This window comes from Vitis vinifera, chromosome 18 (genome assembly GCF_030704535.1).
Source record: "Vitis vinifera cultivar Pinot Noir 40024 chromosome 18, ASM3070453v1".
NCBI classification, from domain to species: Eukaryota; Viridiplantae; Streptophyta; class Magnoliopsida; order Vitales; family Vitaceae; genus Vitis; species Vitis vinifera.
The window spans coordinates 2,346,594-2,369,714 of NC_081822.1; the positions used below are offsets into that span (position 1 = coordinate 2,346,594).

The following is a 23,121-nucleotide window of genomic DNA, read 5'->3' on the forward strand; positions in this document are numbered from 1 at the left end:
TTATCATAATATGAGACAAGATCTTTAGATTCTTCGAATTTGTTTAATTTCATGAAAAAACTTTTTGATGTTGTGAACAAAATGGGTAGCTGTTGAAATCATTATCTATTGTCAATAAGCTCACGAAGAATTATATCTTAAACTTTTCTCGTAAATTGTTTTGCGAAAGAAAAAAATTATTGAATTTCTTATATTGAAAAGGAATTTTGCAGATCCTTGGTGTTTTCCACTTTTTCTCAAGTCAGTCTATATAAATGCTGTTAAATATTTTAAAAGGTTACCCGGACGTGTTCTTATATCTGTAATTAAAAAGAAAAAAAAATCATGTCATTAAGAAATAAAATAAAATGGGAAAAATAAAAAATAAAAATCATTCAGGGAAGCTCCGGAGGCCAATAAATGGGGAACGACCATTTAGCCTTCCCGCCATTATTTATCTCCAAATTCAAAACTCCCAGCTCACTCCAGACTTCGAACCCTAACCCTAGTTTCATCCATCTCTCCCTGATGTGATCACGATGATGATGGCGAAATCGTTGAAGGGCGCGAATGTGTTCATGTCGCGGAACCTGGTCCCGCCGGAACTCTTTGATTCGCTTCACGACGCTCTCAAGCTTAACGGCGCCGATGTTTTCCTCTGCTGTGATCCTTCGAGGAACGGCCCTAACGATTACCACATTATCTCATCTTCCGATCACGTAATTACGCAATCTTAATTTAATTTCTTTTGAATTTTTAAATTTAATTTGAATTTCATTTTAGTTTCTCACGCACAGTTCTATTTTTTCAGGAGAAATTTGAGGATCTTAGGGCTAAGGGTTGTAATTTGCTCGGTAAGGATTTTGAATCTTGGTGGTTTCTTTCATCTTGTTTTTTAATGTAACCGTGCTATTTTTGGCGATTATGTCTTTGATTTTGTGAAATTGCTGCGAGTTTAAGAAAATTGATACGTATTTCTAAATTTCGCAGGGCCACAATGCGTGCTTTCATGTGCAAAGGAACACAGGCCTCTTCCGAAACAAGGGTTCACTTGTTGCCTTGCGATGGATGGGGTTAAAGTCCTCGCGTCTGGTTTTGACATGGATGAGAAGGTATCGTGCGTGTTGTAAGCTGGATAATTCTTTGGCTTTCTTCTTGCTTTCAATTCTTATTATTGTGAATGTATTATAGGTTAAGATTGGGAAGTTGGTGACTGCAATGGGAGGTGTTTTGCATACTAAAGCATCTTCCGATGTGAGCTTTGTGATTGTGAAGAACGTTTTGGCTGCAAAGTACAAGGTCTTCAGGTTTCTTACATATAAATGTATTTTAAATTTATTTTTAAAATGTGAGGGTACGGCAATTCCATCCCTTTTCATATTTTCTCCTCTCTCCTCTTTCGTGTGTGCGTGTGTGTGTGTGTGTGATGATCCTCATTTTGAGCGAGAGTTCTATGAAATACTTTGCTTTTATATTTCTTTGTTGATGTTCTCCTATTTATTGTTGGAAGGAATACCTGGTCATACTTCTTTTTATTGGTTTCTATCTCAGTCATGAATTCTGAGTCTGAGATGAACTTCAATCTGAAAGTGGGGTTAACTTAAGCAAATAGAGAGGGAGCCCAGGGAGTTACTACTAATTAAAGGATATCATCCCTAATATTCAAATCTCTAGGGGCTAGGTTTTGAAAGGCAAGTCTAGGAAAATCCTTGTATGTTGTAAGAACAACGTGTTAGAAGTGGAGCTTCAGAAAGCAATAATTGCATCTTACATAACAATTGGTCCTGCAAACTAAGGGTGTTGGCTTGTTACGGTGTTTATTTTCATATCCCATTAACGACTGTTTTACTTTCCTATGAAGCCACTTAGTATTCCCACGTCCTAGTTAATCCTATCACACAAAACTTGATATTCCTAATATTGAATATTTGATCCAATATTTAGTGACAATAAGCCTTTCCTAGGTGCCATTGGTAGATTAATAGGCCTAATATCTGTGAAAATGCTGGATTGACAGTTTGCATCCCTGGTTTGTGTAGAACTCAGAAAAGCCTTAAATTTCAAGTGCTCAAGGTCAGCTACTGGAGTCCTTAGTGAGCTAGTTAGTTCTAAAAGGGGTCTTGTATTCCATTAAATAATTGGCAATAATTTAACCTTATAGAAATGTTAAACTGAAATGTCAGGTCAACTTGTACCAGATCTTAAGCCTTGACTTTGTGATGTACTTGAGTCACAGAAGGGGTTAATTATATAACTTGTGATAATTTTGAAGGGCTCCAGCATTATATGCCATTTTAGATGCCCTTTGTGGAGTATCCTATACCACCAGGAGTTTCTTTATTCTCTTGAAAGGGTGTGAAACTTTTGTTTTGTTTCTTACTGATGATCGTGTTTGGTGTTGTTGATCAAGTAGATATTCTTTTTTTTTTTTTTTTTTTTCTCTTTTGCCCTTTTTACTATCACCTGCTTCTTCAGGATATCATGTCTGATTCTCTTACTATATGTCTTCTTGCAGTGGGCTTCTAACATTCTCAAGAAACCAATTGTTACTATCAATTGGTTACATCAATGCTGGACTGAGCACCGTGTGGTTCCTCAGGAGTCATACAGGGTTCTTCCCTTTTCTGGATTGACAATTTGTGTTACTAAAATTCCAGCAGGTTTGCAAGTTAAATAACATTTATTTACTGTACAGATTGTTATTATTTGCATTACCAGAAGTCCAGCAGGTTTGCATAAATAGTTTTTTATTTTTTATGTTACTGAATTCTGGTGGCTTGTAATATTTGTTTCAAGTTAAAATTGTTTTCTGAGTATAATATTCTTGTTTCTGTCAGATGAACGCAAGGAGATGGAAATTCTTATCAAACAAAATGGGGGAAAATATTCTGCTGACCTTACCAGGAATTGCACACATTTAATAACTGATATATCCTGTACATGATTTCCTTACCAGAAGGATTCCATTTTGATTGATGTGTGAATTTTTATTCATAATCTCACCTTATTTTAGTGTGCATCACAACACAATGAAGAATTATCTGCATTGGTTGGACTTCCCTATGCAATGTTTCTTCAGTCTGCTCTAAAGTCATATTTTAGTTAAATCATAGAACTGATGATGCAATTGGATGCAGGTGCAGTTTTGGTTGTAAAAGAAAAAGTCATATTTTTGTTTACCATTAGGTTATTGTTCCAATTTGCTATTTCTAGAATCAACTCAGTCTAAGATCTTTTTTGGTATGGATTTCAATTCTTTGTAGTAGGTCTGTGTCTAAATCCTTTGTGGATTTAATAGCAGTCCAAGTCAATCTTCAGGCTTTGAGTCTTAAGCACCATTGCTTATGGATTTCAATCTGTCTTGCGGGAAATTGCAGAAAATTGGTCAAAAGATTCAATCTGCCTCCTGCCATCCCCATCCCCAGTTCTCTCTCTCTCTCTCTCTCATATATAAAATAGAAGTCAAAGCATATCTTTCAGATCTTGAGTTGTTAGTACCATAGTTCGTGGATTTCAAACTGTTCTTGCCAGAAATTGCAGAAAATTGGTCAAAAAACTTCTCTCTCAAAAGTCTATAAAAGCGATTACTCATAAGAATCTTTGACTTATCAATCTAAATCATTTTATATGCTTGTGTTCCATAAAATTCACAGATTAGAGATGCTGTAATATTCTCGTTCCCATAACTTCTCATACCAGTCCAACCCACTGAAATGCAAATAGGGATTGGAAATGTGGTCAATATCACAGAGAATAAAGAGATACCATCTATACCCAAATAAGTTTTGCGCCTTAAATGGTTCTATGGTCCTTTGGTTGTGCATCATAGTCATTGTGTGGTAGCATGCTATACATTCATCCCCATCTCATTGTACAGATGCTCTACTAATTCATCCATAAAAATTTGAAATCCCTGGTAGTTGGGTTATTTAGGACTTAAGTTGGTGTTGTTGGTGTCCTGTTGTTCTCTAACCTTCCTGGTTGGGTTTAGCTTGAAGGTTAACACATCATTCCTTGTACATAACTTTTCTTGTACTAGAGTTTCTCTTGTTTCCTTTAAGGAACAAATAATACTCAAAATGATAGAGAGACTGCACCAATGACCATTGTTTTATGATAATTTTAGCTCTGGTAGTCTAAACCCAAGTTCTATCCTATATAGTTGAACCTATACCCATAATAGCCAACCTAAATTAAAATTGTGGGTGGAATCAATGTAATTGTGCATAGACTATGAGGGATCTTATCCTGTTTATAATAGATACGTATTGCTATTTCTTTTGATACATTTTTTGAAGTATTTCCAATCTCTTATGAAATTTCCTTTGATCTTTGTGGAATTGGAATCTTGCAATTTTATTTTTTAACTTTTGAAGAGTATTATATCATCATTGCAAAGCATCTTGTGTACTTTGGTGCACTATTTATAAAATATCATTATTTTCCTAACAAGATATCTTTATTGGAATCAAAATTTGAAACATTTTGTTTCATGATTGCTATTTGACAGATTTCTTTATCAAGATGGTTTATGATAGCTCATCTTATTTTCATATTTGAAAAAGAGGAGAAAAAAAGAATATAGTCTTCTATTAGTTACTCATTGTTTGTAGAGTTTCATAATACAACGCTCTAAGAACAAACTTCTTCACTCAACCTCACAACACCAAGAGCGAGTAAACAGATTGTTGGATCCCTTGTTTTCAATTGAATTTATTATTTAATTGTGATGCCATTTATTTCGTTGATGAATTTTACACTACATGTTGGGGCAAACACATGACCCTTCTGTAGCTGTTTCATATAATATGAATTCCTGTTACATTTTAAAGTTTTTTAATTTGTGAACATTTATCAGTTTATAAACATTTGTGTCCTTGACTGTTCATAAGCTCCTGAAGGTGACAAATACAAGGTTGCCCGAAGATGGGGCCATATCCATATTGTTACTCGGAAATGGTTTGATCAATCTATTGCTAGAAAAGGTAATCTTTTATGGATTATGCTGTAAGTTCTGTTACTATTTGAATTTATAACATATTAAGTTCTTTCTTTTGGAGAATGCTAAATACTGTATCTGACCTTAACTCATCTTTTTGATGATTAGCATGTGTTAATGAGGAGTCCTATACTGTTCAGGGTGGTACTGCATCTTCAATCAACTCTGTAAGGACACATTTGACAGCATCACAAAGCCAAGACAAGAGTAATGTAAATTTCCAATCTGCCTCATCTTCATTGGCTGCAGATTCAAACTTGCAAGCTGTTCCATGTAGTGGGATTGGAGATCCAGATCTAGAAGCGACTCTTTCTCAGAACACATGTTCTACGTTTTTGGATGCTCCTATTTTTATCAAAGAGGGGGAAACCAGAGAGCCTGCCATGCAGGATAAGGATGAAAATAAGTTAGATGGGCTTGTTGCTGATGATTCTCAAACTGAGGACAGTGACTTGTACTTATCAGATTGCAGGATTTTACTTGTTGGTTTTGAAGCCTCTGAAATGCGTAAGCTAGTAAATATGGTGCGCAGAGGTGGGGGCTCCCGGTATATGTCATTCAATGAAAAATTGACTCACATAGTTGTTGGAACTCCTTCAGAAGTGTAAGTATTTCTAGCTTGATTCAAAAACATACTTATGAATTGATTTAATAGTTTTCTTTGTCATAACCTGCTGAGCATGGGAAAGTATTTCTCCTTCATCTGCTGGGTGAAATTTCCAGTTTCCAGTTTCTGCATATTTGGAATTTATGAAGTTATTTACAGGCTTTAACTTTTTATCTTATATTCTAAGCTATGTGTCGGTTTCTTCAATTGATATTTGATTGAAGTTCAATCTCCCTCTCAACCGAAAGATATCCATATGAGAGGATGGTTCCTAAATGTGCATTGCGGCATTACTTAGCTTGCTAGTTGAGTGTGCTCAAGTAAATGAGTTAAATAGTTAATAATTTAGCAATATGAATTGAAATTGGTATTATCAATTAGATGTAGAAGAAAAAAGCTATAAATTGAAAGGGGTTAGGTTGGGGGTGTAGAAGGTTCTAGATTTGGTTCCCAATAGGAAAAAATACTACCTATCAAGAAAAAATTGAAAGGTTGATACTTGGTTTATCTTCTAGTATTATGGGCAAAATTATATGATTCTATGGGTTTTTTTTTTAACCTTCTTTGTTTGTCTTTAATTTCAGACTGTTTGGCAGTATTGTTTTACTAATCCCAGCTAGTGGGTTTAGTGGCTTAATATGTTTGTGTCAAAGCTTACAGAGATCAGTATCTAGTTGGGTATAACTTACCATCCAATAGAAATAACTGTGCTTGTGATTCACATGCTTAAATTAATGTTCCAGTGAAAAAAAGGTTGTAAGGGGCCTTGCAGCTACAGGTGTCATTTCTGTGGTAAGGACAATCTGGCTTGAAGATTGTGATCATGAAAAGAAAGAAGTTTCTGTACTTCGGAGGCATATTGCTCATGATTTGCTCCTTCCAAAAGGTTTGTTATAACAGAACTATCAGTTGGCTTTTAATTTTTATCATGCTGACATTTTTGCCTATGTTCTTTTTCCTCATCAGTTTCATGGATCTGTGTTGCCACTCATGGTCTATAAGTTTTAGCTGCTTTCTGTTTAACAAGGTTTTTTGGTATGTTTTGTTGTATGTTCTATTTGTATAGATTCTGCTTGCTTGAACAAAGGAGCAGTGGTAGGCATTATAAACCAGGGGAAAAGCTCTACAGTTGCATCCAGCATGCCAGCTGACCAGTCACTGGGAAGCATGAACACTGGATCTAGAATGTTATTGGAGAAAAGCAAGCAAAGAATTCCGGAAGTTAATGTGAATTGGGACAACTTTCTAGAAGAAACAGCGAGGTCTGCTCAGCAAAGCATGCCTTCCATAAATGATAAATATAAGAAGACTCAACAGAAGATGGAGCAATATTCCAACACTCTAAATGTTAAGGATGGGAAGGAATCAAGAGTGTTTAAGGGGAAGCAGTTTCGCTTTTCACATTCTTTTCCTGAAGATAGAGTGAGTTTTTTCTCTGTTGTTGTTTGCTTGTTAATTATATCACTAATCATCTCAGCTTCATTGATGTCAATTGTATTGAGGATTTAGCTGAAACATTAATAGATATTACAATCTTACAATGTCTATTGCCAATTGAACCTTCCAAAGGTCAATTAAAGTGTATTGATTGTCTAGAATTAGATATGAAATAGCAGCAAGTTAATAGGCATGTAGAATTTTGATATCTGGTGGTTTGACCTGTGCAGCCTTCAATTGATTACTGAGAAATATCCTGGAACAGACATTTGTTTTTGTTAGTGTTTTTTTTTATTGAGACTTTTTGGTTTTGGCTTCTTTTATATCTTCCTTCTTTAAGTATTTGAATTATATATCCTCAATTTGCTTTCAAATCTGCTTAATCATCAGTTTGGATTTCTTTTTCTGTCCAGAGAGCTGAAATTGTTCAGTGGGTAAATCAAGGGGGAGGAGATGTAGTGGATGATTGGTGCAAACAGAATGTGCACTTCGTTGTTGAATGTCATGGTGCTTTGCTACCCAAGTCTGTCAATGCCTCTCAAACTACTCATGTGTCCAGTCACTGGATTCGATCTTGTTTAGAGGTATACTGGACAGATCCAAAAACACATTTTCTTTTCTTTTAAATATTCTATTTTCTTTTATTTTGTTTTTTTTTTTTAAATTTTCTTATGGTAAATAAGATCAATTTATAAGCAAAAGTTTAGCTTATGGGAATCTTTAAGACAGTATTTGATCATTACAGTAAGGTATAAGGTCCCCTACTAACACCAAAGAGTACTTTTTGGTTGGATGTGGAGTTTCTATTTGTTGCATTATCTGTTAAGAGTCATGTTATTCTGCAAAATTGGTACCTAAAGTTGAATCTTGTTTGTTTGGACTTCTGTGAAATGTATCTTAATGAAAATAGCTAATTAATTAGAACATTGCTCTTGAAGGATGGATGCTTGCTGGACGTCAGCAGTCACATTCTTTATTCTCCCCTTCCCTGCCAGATCCCTTTACCTGGATTTGAAAAGCTTCGCTTCTGTGTTTCACAGTATGAAGAGAAAGATAGATTGCTGTTAAGAAACTTGTGCTTTGTTCTTGGAGCTAAATTTGTGGAGAAACTGACTAAAAAGGTCACCCATTTGCTATGTAAGTTCACTGGGGGCCCAAAATATGAGGCTGCTTGTAAATGGGGAATAAAAGCAGTTACATCTGAATGGATTTATGAGTGCATCAAGCAGGTATAACCCTGTTATCTCTCTCTCTCTCCCCCTCCTCTGCTACATGTGTGTTTATGTTTAGTGAGTTCTTTGCATGTTATTCCTCCATTCAATACTGCTTCTTGGAAGATATAAGATGTTGAATTATAGCTGCATGCCATATCACAGAACGGAGTTGTTTATGTGGACTCATTTTGTCCAAAAGAAATTACTGCTCATGACCGGCAAGCAGGATTATGCATTATGAGCCAGTATCCTACACAAGCTGCTCAAATGATATCTGCTGACAAGGGTTCCCAGTTACCAACTCAATCTCATGACCTTGGGGACATACCGACTCAATCTATTTGTAATAGAAGTGACAGATTTAATGAAGAGGCAAGACATTCCAGTGTTCACGCAAAAAGAGCAAGGCTTTTGGAAGATGAGAGTCAAAAGACTGTGCCTCCTTCTGGAGCACAAGACATGGATTTTATCAGCAAGATGAACTCTTCTGGAACCACCATCACTGCAGTTACCGAAGAAACTTCTCATGTTGTTCCTGATGTTGCTGCTGCTATTGAGGATTTGTTAGAGCAAACTAGTAAGGTGAAATATTGAAAATTCTTGATCTGCTTTATTTTTTTTTGTGCTCTGGTTTATCTCTTGACTAACTTTTATTCTGTCTCTGGTACAAGATTCATGATCTCAAATCACCAGGGAGGACTGGGTGTGAAAAACATGTATCCTTGCATCATTTTTTGTCATATCATATTGTGTTAATAATTGCATTGGTTTGAATCCTTGACAATAGAACAGCTTTTCTCATCTGATTGTTCACCCCTTGGTCAAGATCATGCAGATTCTCATTCATCTTTCGACTTATCTAAGCACTGGTTAAACAGGTGATCTCTTTTCCTGGTTATCATAATTGAGTTCCATTAATATGAATGAGTGCTTTAGTGCTGATTTGTTGGCCAAACAGGTTATTCAGAAATTTGGTATCTGTGTAGTTTTGCAATTGTTGACCCAAGGATGTCTAGCTTGGCAAATTCATTTAAATTGGTCAGTATAAAAACCTAAATATCTTCATTGAGAATGTGAGCAAGGAAATAGTGAAAGAATTGGTAAATTACTTGAAGTGGAGCATTCTGAAATTTAATTGGTCAATATATTGATCTAGATATCTGAAAAAAAATTTATCAATAATTGGGAGCATGAGCAAGATTGGTAAAATAATTGTATTGGAGCATTCTGAAATTTCATATGGTGATGGTGTTAATCATTGCAGTGATAAAAGTCTTAGGCTGTGAAGTGTGATTGGCAGGCTTGAGTACTGGGAGCAGTCACTTTATGCACAAATGCTAAAAGGCTAAGATTCTATCCATCTCACCTCTCCTAGGACCCACTAGCTAGACCAGCACTGGATAGTTGTCTTTCAGTTCTTGATAGGTATTAAAACAAGTGGCCTTCTTACTTGATTACGAAGTGCATCCACCTCACCCATCCCAGGATCCACTTAATTGAACCAGCAAGAGCCCATGGCCTTTCTATTCTTCATGGTGTTCAAAAAGTGGCCTCCTTGTGTTTTGACCGTAATTTTGTTCAAGGCTCTGACAAAGTTTTAACAACTATCTCTGCTTGAAACTAAAGGCCATCTCATTTACCTTATGAACAACTCATGATAGTAGTTTGCTGTTATTATATTACATACTTATCAGCTAGTGCACCTGTCACTTCTAAGTCCATGTAAAGGGTGTATGTTTATCCTTCATCGTTAGACCGGGTAATTCGCTGGAGATCTGCTTTATAGTTCCAAATTTGGTAATATTTGTTTGGGTAAATTACAAAAATCATCCCTAAACTTTCATCCGTGTCTCAATTTAGTCCCTATTTCTTTTGAAACGATGTCAGCCCTAAATGTCAAATAAGTCCTATTAATAATTTCCATAAAAAATAGATGGGGAAATCTATGTGATAAGTACATAGACAAATTGGACATATTGAAATATATCATATAAAAACTCATGTCAATTTCTGATCCAGAGTCAAAGAGTCTATTTGATATTTAAGTATAGTTTTTGGTGTGCATTGCTTCGAAAAAAAAAAAAAAGATTAGGGACTATATTGAGACAGGTGAAAATGTAAGATTGATTTTTCTAATTTACCCTATTTGTTTTAAAATCTGTATTATTAGTAATGACACTGTGGACTTATTTAATTGTTTAAGCCTTTTAGCAATTGTAATATATAATCACTTGTCATGTATAATGAAGCCAATACTCATGGATTGCTTATTTTAATATTTTTACAAGAAAACTACTGAATCCATTGACAATGTAGTTGTAATTTCCATAACTAAATATTTCCTATTATCCTCAATAGAGAGAAGTTTCGATACTTGGAAATCTTTTTAGAAGAAAACTAATCTTGGACTGCTCTCTTGTTGGTGACCAAGATCAGGCTTTTAACAGGACAAAGCCTACCACAAAAATGATAGTTAGGGATGAATGAAGTTCCTATTCAAAGATGTTTTCTAAATGAACTGTTCTAAAAAATCAGTCATCTTTTTTTCCTAGTGTTTGAGACAATGACATTGTATATGTACTAGATCTTGGGAAGTTAGATGGTCATCCACTTTGCAAGTCACTTGGAGGGAGATTGAGATTTGTAAGGATAATATGACACAAAATTTATATTTTTACCATGATTGGTTTTCTTTTTTCGTAGTTCCTTTCCCTTTTGCTTTTTTCTTTATTTTAACTTGTTTGTTGATACAAAAGGATCTTAGCAACTTCAAACAAAGACCCCATGCCGCAAAGTTACAGGCACAAGTTCAAAAAAAGATCCCATGCCCTTTCCTACTCTGAAAGCAGGCAGTTCTGTAACAGCATCTTTTTAAATGAAAAAAAAAAATCTCATAGTTGATTGCAACTAGATTTATGCACCAAGCTATCATAAAAGAAATATGAACCTTTTAGGCATATTTGTGCTTGTGTTTCTCATTTTTTTTCAGCTTAGTTTATGAACTTACATGTTTCAGGATTGAGAAAAAAGATGATATTTGCAATCCTCCTGGAGATGTCAAGGCAAGCACTTACGATGGCTTTAGTGAAACACAAACAGAGTCTCAGGTTTCAGCTCTACTCATTTGGTGTTATTGCTTATTTTTCATGATATTATGTTTTGAGTGATTATTTGATGACTTCAAGCCCATCATTGGCTGTGTAAAAAATAACTGACTCAAGAAGAAAATAGAAGTGATATGTGCTTTGTCTTTTTGGATCTAAACCATTTCCCTTTTGACATGTATAAAGGATATCTCAAATTCCAAACCATCTGATCGCTGCTTAAATTTATGTGTTAATAATGTGCTCTATGTTGCCAATGCAGGTCGTTGGCTATGAAGAAGACTTATCTGGTCGGCAAATGATAATAGACAGAGTTCGAACCAGAAGTAGCATGTGTTGAAGTTCCATTACAGAGATTAGGAAAGGGTAAAGGAAAAGATAACAGTACCAGCAAAGCTAGTGAAACATATTTCTGTGTAATATGCCCTCCTTTTGTAATATGCATGGGGGCAGTTTGAGATCTGGAATGACATTCAGGTGACAGATGGGTATGCTGTTCTTGTTTTACCTTTTTCTAAAGTTCTTTGCCATGATAAGTTACTTAAAAGGGTTAGTATGGCGAGATGAGGCAACAGTTCCACCTCTATCGTTTGGGCATACATGTGTTTTCCTAATTGTAATTTGTATCTTGAAGCAACCTCTTAAGAAGGAAGCCATAAAAATCATTTCATTTTTTGTAATCTATCTGTCTAGAGCTTGGTGTTCTGTGATATAGTTTAATTTCTCCAATATGCATGCATGTGTTAACAAAATGGATATGCAAATTTTAGTTGCCAATAGTATCCTAACAAATTGCACCATGGGGGTTTTAGTTTTGAGGATATTTCCAATAAATCATATTTAGTATGTATGATCTTAGCTCAAAAATAACACTTCTATATTGATTTTCTTGTCAGACTCTTATTGTGGATAAATAATACGGTCCTGGTAGTATTTTAAGAAGCCATCGGGTACCATATGTTTGGCAGTTATAAGAAGTAAACATATCCACTCTTGGCCACTCAATGGTAGCCATTTGTGGTCCATAAATTTCAGATTGTGACCAGTGTGCATTGTTTACGAGTTTAACTCATTTGTACTCTTGTCAACTCAATGGGCCACCAATGAGAGTTGGATGAGTTGATTACAAATTAAAGAGAGAAAGGCCAGCCGGTAATGCTGCGTGGGCCACCGACCATCCACCAGAAATGTGTGCTGTGGGCCACCTAGTGCGTTAAAAGAGAAGAAATGAGATGAGAAGTGATTCTGGCTGCGGTATATCGTTAGTTAGGGCAGAGTATTTGCATTGTTTTTGTGTTTTTTTTTTATTTCACCTTCATTCTTTCTAACAGAGCCACTTGCAAATGGAAGAAAACAATAAGAAAGAAAGAAAGAAAGGAGAGAGGCTTCTCAAAGTCCTTCTTGGTTGATTAGAAGATCAAGCTGTAGATTACTTAACCTACTCGTTCAAGTAATCTCAAATACCACTGGAGGAATGCCGCTGCAGGCTTGTCTTCCACGACTTCAAACTTCACATTCACCCGTGTCTAAGCCAGGCCATCTAGGGTAGTAGTCAAGGATTCAATAAGAGACACTGCACTTACATTACGCTAAAATCAACTACTCACCATTCTTTTTAAGTCAATAAAACTCAATTAGTAAATCTTGATTCATTGAATGAGAATATAAATATATGCAATTTAAGTACAAATAAATAAAATTAATATTCCAATAAATGAAGTTTAAATATGAAAAAAAAATATAAAATTAATATATATATTTATTTTTTAAATTTATGATTTGTGATTAGTTTTCTGCCTTTTTACAATGGCGCTATATATTTAAGAAGTATACCATTTGGGAATAGAAAGTGAAAAGAAGGGGAGGAAAAAAAAGAGGGGATACCTATCACTTCAACATCACAAATTCACAATCACAACTGGGAATCAAAGCTTGCAACGCCCAAATGAGGAAACCAACGAACCATCACAAGCAAACATCACCACCACCGCCCTCCGCCGATATTATCCACTATTTTTCCTCTATTCTCCTAATATATTAAAAATAAAATCAAATTATTCCCAAACATAATATAAGAATCCAGAATAAAGAACACAGAAAAGGCACTACGCTCATTACTTCCATATGGTGGCATGTGGCTTCTGGGTGTGCCGCGTGGTCGTCGTCGACATGAATCCCTCCTATTCTTCGACCACCGGAGTCTCCAATCTCACCCCCTACAAACTTCCTCCGTTCTTCACTTCCAGGAGCGCCGTCAAGCTTTTCGGGTTTGGTTCTCAGAGGAAGTCCCATCTCAGGAGACGTCTTAAGCTTGTTGTGAGCGCTGAGCTCTCCAAACCTTTCTCTCTCAGCTTCGGTTTGGACTCTCAGGTCTTTCTTTAATCCTACTTTTTTCGATTGTTTCTTTGAATCTTTATGGGTTTTGTTTATTTTTGGAGGAATGGTGTTCGATGAATTGGCTGTAGTGATTTGATTGGGGATTGTATTCTATGCGGAGATTAGTTGTTTGAATATGTGGGCTTTGTGACGATTTTGAGAGGAGAAATGGGTTTGATCAGGTTTTTTCTTTTGCTGATTGTGGACTGAGAAAAAGTGGTTTGATTATCGTTGCAGTTGGTTTTGATAACGTTCTTTAAGGAATTACAATTGGGTTATGTTTGGTTTCACCAATAGGATTCGTCGTGCGCGAGATTGATCCAAATGTTGAAAATCCTTATATTAATTAAGCACTTGCCTGTCAAAAAAAAAAGGGCACTTGCTGCCATTCGAGTTACCCATTTTGCAGTGACCCATCACTTTATTATGAAGATCTTGAATGAGTTTACTACAGACTTAACAACTCAAATCCCAACTTCTAGGGATTTCCCTCTCAAATTAACTAAGCTGGTGTCTGAAACCTGAATTTGGATTTTGGATTTTAATTTGAAAGTTCCAAGGTTGTATAGATTCCAAATAACACATCCTTTTTCTAATCTACCAATTTGGGGAGTTTTGACTTGGTCTGCAGATTCAGCCAGAATCTAAATCCGCATAGCCAGAATCTTAATCCGCATTGTTAAAGTTTATCGGAACAGTGAAATTGGGTTTGCAGACTCAAGTCCAAATCGTCTGTCAAATCCGTGAATCCAAAGGCCACATAATCAGTCATTTTAACTGCTTAAGCTAATTTCAATGTCATTATCCCTTGAGTTAATTAGCATATCTTAATTATTGAATTTATTTTGGAGTTTGTATTCACGTTTCCAGTAAATTCAAAGTATGACCTTCAGTGAACCTGTTAAGTTGCAGACTGCGCTTCTATTTTAGCAATCATATGAATGGAAACTACATGCTGCTATTACCAATCTGTTTTAAAGTTGAGACAACTTCATGCCACTCACCGAGCTAATGATTACGTATCTGTACTATTACTATCCCTCTTTTTATCCTATGAAGCCAATGTCATCCACTTCTAGGTTTTCCTTTTTTGGTAACTATAGGTTCTTTTTTTTTTCTTTTGCCTTTTTTACCTTGTTTGTTAGTTTATGATCTGTTTTTGTATGGGTGCTTGATAGAAAAGATGATGAGTTCATGACTCTAGGACAAGTGTTATATATAGACTGACATTTTTGATGTTGAAGGCCTTCCGGTCTCATGATCTATCACAGTTGCCTTGGATTGGTCCAGTTCCTGGGGATATTGCAGAGGTTGAGGCATACTGTAGAATATTTCGAGCTGCCGAGTGGCTTCATTGTGCATTAATGGACACATTATGCAATCCATTAACTGGAGAATGTAGTGTTTCATATGATTTCACATCTGAGGAAAAACCATTATTGGAAGATAAGATAGTGTCTGTGCTTGGTTGCATGCTGTCTCTCCTAAACAAGGGAAGGGAGGATGTTCTCTCTGGAAGATCATCCATCATGAGTTCCTTTCGTGTTGCAGATGTAAGTGCAATGGAGGACAAACTTCCACCACTTGCCATTTTTCGGGGTGAGATGAAAAGGTGTTGCGAGAGCTTGCACTTTGCTCTTGAGAACTATTTGACACCTGATGATGATCGAAGCTTTGATGTATGGAGGAAACTGCAGAGGCTGAAAAATGTCTGCTATGATTCTGGTTTTCCACGTGGTGATGATTATCCCAGCCATATGCTCTTTGCAAACTGGAATCCTGTTTATTTATCCACTTCAAAAGAAGATACAGAATCTAAGGAGGCAGCTTTTTGGAGTGGTGGCCAGGTGACAGAGGAAGGTTTGAAATGGTTAATTGATAAAGGATATAAAACTATTGTAGATCTTAGAGCAGAGAATGTGAAGGATATTTTCTATGAAGCAGTGGTACATGATGCTGTTTTGTCTGGAAAAGTTGAATTGGTCAAATTTCCAGTTGAAGCTCGTACTGCACCTTCAATGGAGCAGGTTGAGAAGTTTGCATCTTTGGTTTCAGACTCCAGCAAAAAGCCCATCTATCTTCACAGTAAAGAAGGAGCGTGGAGAACTTCTGCTATGGTTTCCAGATGGAGACAGTACATGGCTCGGTCTGCACTGCAGCTTGTCTCTAATCAACCAATCGTTCCCAATGAAATTCTATCACGAGATCCTGATGGAAGGGAAGAACTGCACGTGCTTTCAGATGTCAGAGAAAGTAAATCCCTGAAGGATGAAACTGAGTCTCTACAACAGAGTTCAGATATAATTAATAGTTCCAATGGAGTATTTCATGAACAGGCCTCTCGAGTATTCGATAACAAAGAGGAGAGCAGTAATGGTGCCTATAATAGCCATTCTAGTCAAGGTATGGCATCAATTAAAAAAATTGATAATGGGGTAGGGTCTCAGGTGAGCTTCTGCCGGGAAATTGATCCTCTAAAGTCTCAGTTTCCTCCTTGTGATGTATTCTCCAAAAAAGAGATGTCCAGGTTTCTTAGAAGTAAAAAGATCACCCCCCCAACTTATTTGAATTATCAACAGAAAGGATTTGAGAATTTGCCAGTTTTAGGAGAGACATACATTGGGACAAGGCAGAGGAGTAAAACCAATGGCACTGGTTCTGCATCAAGGCTTGTGGAGACAGGTGGTTCCAATGGGTCTCTTAGTCATTCAAATGTATCTCCCAAGGCTCAGAGCTCAGCTGCTGCTAATGGGGCACTTAAGAATGATGATAGTTGTGTTTCTGTTGGTTCAACTGTGAATGGATTTTATAAAGGGGAAAGGTGTTCCATGACTGGGTCTGATGGCTCTAGCTTTGTAAATAACAAATTAAATAAGGATGCTACATCTACAACCGTTAGGGAGGATCAGAAAAGCCATGACAAGGCCTCCATAGTTTCAGGTGATGATGTCTTGGGACAGATTGAAGGAAATATGTGTGCTTCTACAACAGGGGTTGTGAGGGTTCAGTCCAGAAAGAAAGCAGAGATGTTCTTAGTTCGCACTGATGGATTCTCATGTACTAGAGAAAAGGTAACTGAATCCTCCTTGGCCTTCACTCATCCCAGTACCCAGCAACAGATGCTTATGTGGAAATCTACACCAAAGACTGTATTATTGTTGAAGAAGCTAGGACAAGCACTAATGGAAGAAGCTAAAGAGGTACCTTTCCTAGATCCTGATATTTGATGCACTTTTTTTAAATAATATTATGCTGGCAGCCACAATCTTGGGTGCCAAGGATTAGGCATGGCATATGTATGTTTGTTTACATGCTTGTGGTTGCGTGCAAACATACAGAGACAGTTGAAGAAAACTAGAAAGTTCGTTTGCTGAATAGTTGTTTGCGTGTTTTATAATATGTCCATGTTAGGCATCTAGTTGCATTGGGTACAATGCATAGTAAATGATTCAATGTTTTGATTTATTGTCCCAGAAATAATTGAATGCTGTTAAGGCAATCATCAAGGTAATTGTCCTTTTTTTTTTAATGGAAAATGAAAATCTATTAGAAAGATAGGGAAAAGGTACAGAAGAGGAAGGGAGGATTCTCTAGGAGAAAGAAAAAATGTTCAAGATAGTTATGTAATGTAAATGTATATGCATTGTTTTCCTCTGTAAACCATGTGGATTCTTGATCAGCTGGATTGTTGTTCTAATTTTTTTTTTCTGCTTCTTTTATTGGTTCAAATTCTCTTTCTTCTGGTAGGGAGTTTTTTCTTTTAAAAAGAGAAGTGGTTAGATCAGATAAAGGTTTAAAGAAGGAAACAGGCACCCTTTCCTTAGAGGCCAAATAACCATTTTATTATATCCCTATTGCCAGTTTACCTCCAGTCTGTCTTCTCTCTTTTCCCCCTGTCTTTTGGCTTTGTCTCTAAAACACACCAATAATGTGGTGTTGGCTTTGCATTAGCATTTTGGCGATTAAAATAGGCTGAAAAGAAGATTGAGTACTTGCATCCTGTTTTGTCTAGTTTCTTTTAGAAAGCTACCTGCAGTTCCCCCCCCTTTTCTCGTACTGTGTCTTATAACTTCTTTAACATTGGAGGCTGACTCCTGTGACTATGTCATTTTAGTCTTTGCATGTCCTTGTGTTACTGATGCTCAGTGCCCTTGTTTGACTCTAAAGCCCATGTATTTTCTTGTTACCTTGGTATTAGGGATTTCCCATCTCTTTCTGAACTCAACTTTACTCATCGGAACCTTTTAACATTCTAAAATGATTCAGATGTTCAGAAAGTATAACTATATGTGTTGCATTGACCGTATGCCTGCCACTGCTCTCCTTGTTTCTCTAGGCCTGGAACTGGGCATGTGAAAGGTAAGGGGACTAAAAACATCTTGGGCATAGCTGCTTTCTCACCTCTTTCCTGTTAGCAAGTTTGACTACAAAAAAGGCTGATAATAGAAAACATGCTTGCCAATGACATGAATGTTTCAGGTGTGTCTTATCATACTTTTCTTTTTGATTGACATCCCCTAGATTCATTTCTTTTATTATCTTGTGATTTTTGTTTCTGAATGGTCAAATAAGCAATAGTTATGCTGTCTTTATAGAGCTAGAATGTTTGTCCATGTAAAATAGAATCCAATGGTAAAATGTTGATCACCTCCTTTTAATTTTGTGATCTGTGAAGATGGTCATCAGTTACCTAAGTTAATGGTGTCCAGATGTGAACTGGAAGTTTATGGTTTTTTATGTAATATATTTTTAGCTTGAGATTGCAATTCCTTTTTTCAATACAAGAAACATGGTCTTTATTAAGATTTAAGAGTCAAGAGTTCCATCTTTCCTGTAACTAAATCTGAAATACCTGAACATCCTATCATTCAGACGGACATATGATGATTGACATTATCATCCAAATTCAGATCAGGTCCAGAATTTTGGTATTTTGGAGGATATTTCTGCTGTTATGTTTGAAGATTTTATGACTTGTATTTTATAAGCAGTTATGTGTACTTATGCTGCAATTTGTTATTTTGTGTAGAGCCCGTCTCAGTTGCATTTTCTTTATCTGATATGCAGATTGCCTCTTTTTTGTTTTACCAAGAGAAGATGAATGTTCTTGTTGAACCAGAAGTGCATGACATATTTGCAAGAATCCCGGGTTTTGGATTTGTTCAAACTTTCTATAGTCAAGATACCAGGTAAGGAATCAGAGCAAGAGTCTTGACGTACTGTTTTTTTAAATATTATTTATTTCAATGTCACTTCTGCTTACCTTCCCAGATGTCCTTAATGCAGTGATCTTCATGAGAGGGTTGATTTTGTGGCTTGCTTGGGAGGAGATGGCGTTATACTCCATGCATCAAATCTATTTAGAGATGCTGTTCCCCCTGTTGTATCGTTTAATCTTGGATCTCTTGGATTTCTCACATCCCATACAGTAAGTTATTTAACTTGAGTTTTAAGATTGAGGATTTTACTTTCTGAATGTTCGAGGTAGAGTTTTTACTTTCTTTTAATTGGTCTTTCTTCTTCACTCCTTATATCTTTCTTTTTGATGTAGTTTGAAGACTACAGGCAGGACTTAAGACAAATCATCCATGGGAACAGCACACTGGATGGCGTTTATATAACTCTGAGAATGCGTCTCCGTTGTGAAATTTTTCGAAATGGAAATGCCATGCCTGGGAAAATATTTGATGTCATGAATGAGATTGTTGTTGATCGTGGCTCCAACCCGTACCTATCTAAGATTGAATGTTATGAACATGATCGCCTTATAACCAAGGTAAAGTCAGTGATTCATTTTTCAAAAGTTATTTCTTAAATAGTCTCAGTGGGTTGCAACAACATTACTACTTGCTCCCACAGAGTATTTACTTCAATAAGTAACTGCAACTACTGCTTGGCATTTGCACTACATTTCACACATCTAATGTAGAAACGGCTTATAATTTTCTGTTCCCTCTTATAAGATTTCCAGTCTTTTATCTGATTTATTTCATGGACTTTAGGTGCAAGGTGATGGAGTAATAGTTGCCACACCTACAGGGAGTACTGCTTACTCAACAGCTGCTGGAGGTTCCATGGTATGTTTGCTTTGTTGAGTTTTATATTCAAGAAACCTAATTGGGTATTAGAAAAATCTATTAATTCAGCAGTTATTATTTTTATTTTTATTTTTATTTTTTTTTATCAGAAACAAAAAATCATTTTGATTAAAGATGAGAATACAAGAGAAAGATGTGAAATCCTTCCCTAAATTGCAAAACCTGACCAAAACAGTGGGAAAGATGGATATCAAATGCCTCGACATTACTATTTTAACCCTTTTGATCTACATATTGAAATCTGATCAAGTTGACTAATGTTGAGAGGAATGTCCCTGATTCAGGATAACGTTATCTGATGCATCACATATGTATGGTTTAGATTGTTCAATGAGGAGTTCATATTTTTCTTGATTTCTTAAGTGGCCATTTTGAATTATTTTTGGTATTTATATTCAGTCTCATATGTTTAGAAACTTATTGTGCATTCATGAATGTTTATTCACATGGATTTATATCTTAAAAAAATCCTCCATATTTGAAATTCTTAGATACTGTAGATTTCAGGATATTTCTCGAACGGTTTGAATTTGTTCCATCAATGATTTTGGGATTATGTTGCTTTCATTTTTCTTATCAATGCAGTTATGTATGTACTTATGTGCAATCTGGAATGCAGGTGCATCCAAATGTTCCATGCATGCTGTTTACTCCAATTTGCCCACACTCCCTCTCATTTAGACCTGTTATACTTCCAGATTCTGCAAGGCTTGAGTTAAAGGTAAGGTTGTTGAGGAGTTGAATAATCTCCATAAGAAAAAATTATTTCATCTTATCTATATAAACTTGGACATCCAATGCTGAAGCTATCTATGAAAGTTTTTGGGAGAAAATTTTAGGATTTCTGTGCATCTTTCCTGTTTTGCTACTCCATATAACATGTCCATTGAAATAATAAACGTTTCACAATGTGTTGATTAATGTGCTTCTCAGCCACATGCTAAGATGGCAGTTGTATTGCCTATTTGCCGACCAACAACAACAAAAAGGAAAAAAAATAGAAAAGTTCTCTCACTCAACAAAGTAGTGCTTTAATTTTTTTAATGATCATCTTAGGTGTTGTTTGGATATACTTTTTGTTTTCTGTTTTTAAAAAACAAAAAATGGTAGTAACTCTTATATACAAAAATTTTTTTATTGACTAAAATTATTTGAAGTTTTGAAAGTAACTTTTATAAACATAAGGTCAAGTCCATACTTTGTGTAAAAGCTTTTATATTTTATATAGTACTATTATTTTCTGTCTGAACTGTATCTTAGTTATTAATTAGCTTTGTGTGATCAAAATTCTACGATACCTTTCCTCTAAATATCAAGACTTCTCCAAACATTTTATCAGGCACATCTGTGTGAGCTTCATGTTTACAAGAAGGAAGCTGTGTTGCATATTCCATATGTTCCCACCAAATTTTTTGTCTCATATAACTCTTGGTTCTTGTCAATACAAGTTTTCAGTTTCAGAGGGTTTAAACATGGTTTTATAACAGATCCCGAAGGATGCACGAAGCAATGCATGGGTTTCATTTGATGGAAAGAGAAGGCAGCAACTCTCGAGAGGAGATTCTGTTAGAATATCCATGAGCCAGCACCCTCTCCCAACTGTCAACAAATCTGATCAAACTGGTGATTGGTTCCACAGCTTGGTCCGTTGCCTGAACTGGAACGAAAGGCTTGATCAGAAGCCCTTTGAAGCCTCCAAATAAAACCCAGGTCGAAGGTTTGTATAAATTACTGTACAGTTTAGTAAGTTATGAAAACTACAGCGAATCTAACCTGTGAAGAGTAACTATTATTCATCACCAATGTTGGCTCCCTATAAGAATAGGGGCTTCCATTTTTTCTCACTTTTTCCAATAAATGTAATTGTATACTGTCACTGATATATGGTAATAAAGATTAAGCCTACAGCTCTTTTATGTTTATGAAACTCAGCTTCAGTTCACATCACTCACATGCCCCCCGCTTTTTGGTTAATCGTTTTACTGAAATCATTCAAATCTCCAGGACCCACCTGGTATTAGTTCTTTAATACCATTATCTTGTTCTTGTGGTGTTGAAGGCTTTTTCTCCTTGTCGTCTTGGGAGAGTAAGATGATACCCCCAGCATCAGTGTGAGCTCGGCGACCATCCACAAGAGCTCAGGTCGAGGGCCAGGTGGTATTGCATCACCTTGGTGCCATCAGTACTGCAAGCCTTCTCACTGTATGCCCTTAAGTAAACCCAAGTTGTTTTCCATTACTCCCATGACTTTCTAAGCCATGCCCTGGTTTGCCAGGGTTCCCAGCCATGATTGAGTCAAGATTTAACAGCATAGAGAGGAAAATCGAACCTTGTAGAAAATGAAACTTTGATTCTGTTTCACAGTGTTTTTAGAAAACGCTTTCAGTATAGAAAGTGTTTTAAAAAATATATATATTGGACAATATCTAAAAAATACTTTTAAAAAATTATTTATAGTGTTTTCAGAAAAGGTATTTAATAGATGATACTTGTAAAAACATTTTTATAGAAAATATGTTTATTGAAAACATTATTTAACACACTCTTAATCACTGACTATGGTTAAGCGATTATTCTCATCACTTGTGACTCTTAGGCCTCTCTCATATTAACCTTCTGGTGAATGTGACCTCAATTTTTTAATGTAATCATATTATATATTTAAAATAATGAATTTTCTACTCCAATTATTTTCTATTAGTATATAAAACTGATGTGATTGGGCGAGAAGGGAGTAGCTTCTTAAAGTAAAAATTTAAGTGTAGTTTGGGTGCATTTTCTATCTTCTATTTTTTTAAATTAATTTTTTTTATATAAACATAGAATATTTTATATAAAAATTATAAATTTATAATTTTTTTATTGATATTTCAATTTTTTTAAACAATTTTTGAAACTTTTTTCTTTAACGTAAGTTTCTAAATATTTTTGTTTCTTATATAAAAATTATCATTATTTTTTATTTTAAAAATAAAAAATAAGAAATCCATTCAAACATATACTAAAACAAGAAAAATCAAAATAAACTTTGTTTAGTATCTGGTAAATGTTACTGGCTAAAACACATATAAATTTGGATTGAAGCTAATAGTAAATTATGTCTTAAATAAAGTAATTTTATAAAAGTGAATTCCATGGGATAGTTTTTTCAAAGTAAAAGGAAGAACCAAAATAATTAAATTTAATTAATATTTATTTTGTTCTTAATTGTTTATTTTATTAACTTAAAATAATGACTTAAAATGAGAAAAATAATTAATATTAATTGTTCTTATTTGCTTTCCCTTCTTTATCTTTTTTTTTTTTT

At 35.4% G+C, this 23,121-nt stretch overlaps 2 protein-coding genes across 3 annotated transcripts; both read left to right on the forward strand.

Moving 5' to 3' along the window:
• The first annotated feature begins 366 nt into the window (after window positions 1–366).
• Window positions 367–12,020, forward strand: LOC100260958 (uncharacterized). 2 transcript variants are annotated; one of them, XM_010665869.3, is made up of 18 exons: window positions 367–698; window positions 791–833; window positions 970–1,091; window positions 1,171–1,278; window positions 2,495–2,639; window positions 2,817–2,908; window positions 4,871–4,964; window positions 5,119–5,145; window positions 5,228–5,582; window positions 6,329–6,471; window positions 6,652–7,007; window positions 7,436–7,606; window positions 7,961–8,251; window positions 8,399–8,818; window positions 8,908–8,952; window positions 9,029–9,114; window positions 11,253–11,343; window positions 11,603–12,020. In XM_010665869.3, the coding sequence occupies exons 1-18, from the start codon at window positions 519–521 to the stop codon at window positions 11,678–11,680; spliced, it is 2,847 nt and encodes a 948-aa protein (XP_010664171.1). In that variant the 5' UTR covers window positions 367–518; the 3' UTR covers window positions 11,681–12,020. The 2 variants fall into 2 exon arrangements, with proteins under 2 accessions (XP_010664171.1, XP_010664170.1); XM_010665868.3 differs by having other exon boundaries at window positions 5,087–5,582.
• Window positions 12,021–13,196: 1,176 nt separating this feature from the next.
• Window positions 13,197–21,741, forward strand: LOC100266161 (NAD kinase 2, chloroplastic). The gene is made up of 8 exons (XM_002284571.5): window positions 13,197–13,710; window positions 14,961–16,916; window positions 18,784–18,905; window positions 19,003–19,144; window positions 19,268–19,492; window positions 19,719–19,793; window positions 20,434–20,535; window positions 21,302–21,741. The coding sequence occupies exons 1-8, from the start codon at window positions 13,465–13,467 to the stop codon at window positions 21,515–21,517; spliced, it is 3,084 nt and encodes a 1,027-aa protein (XP_002284607.2). The 5' UTR covers window positions 13,197–13,464; the 3' UTR covers window positions 21,518–21,741.
• Window positions 21,742–23,121: the final 1,380 nt, after the last annotated feature.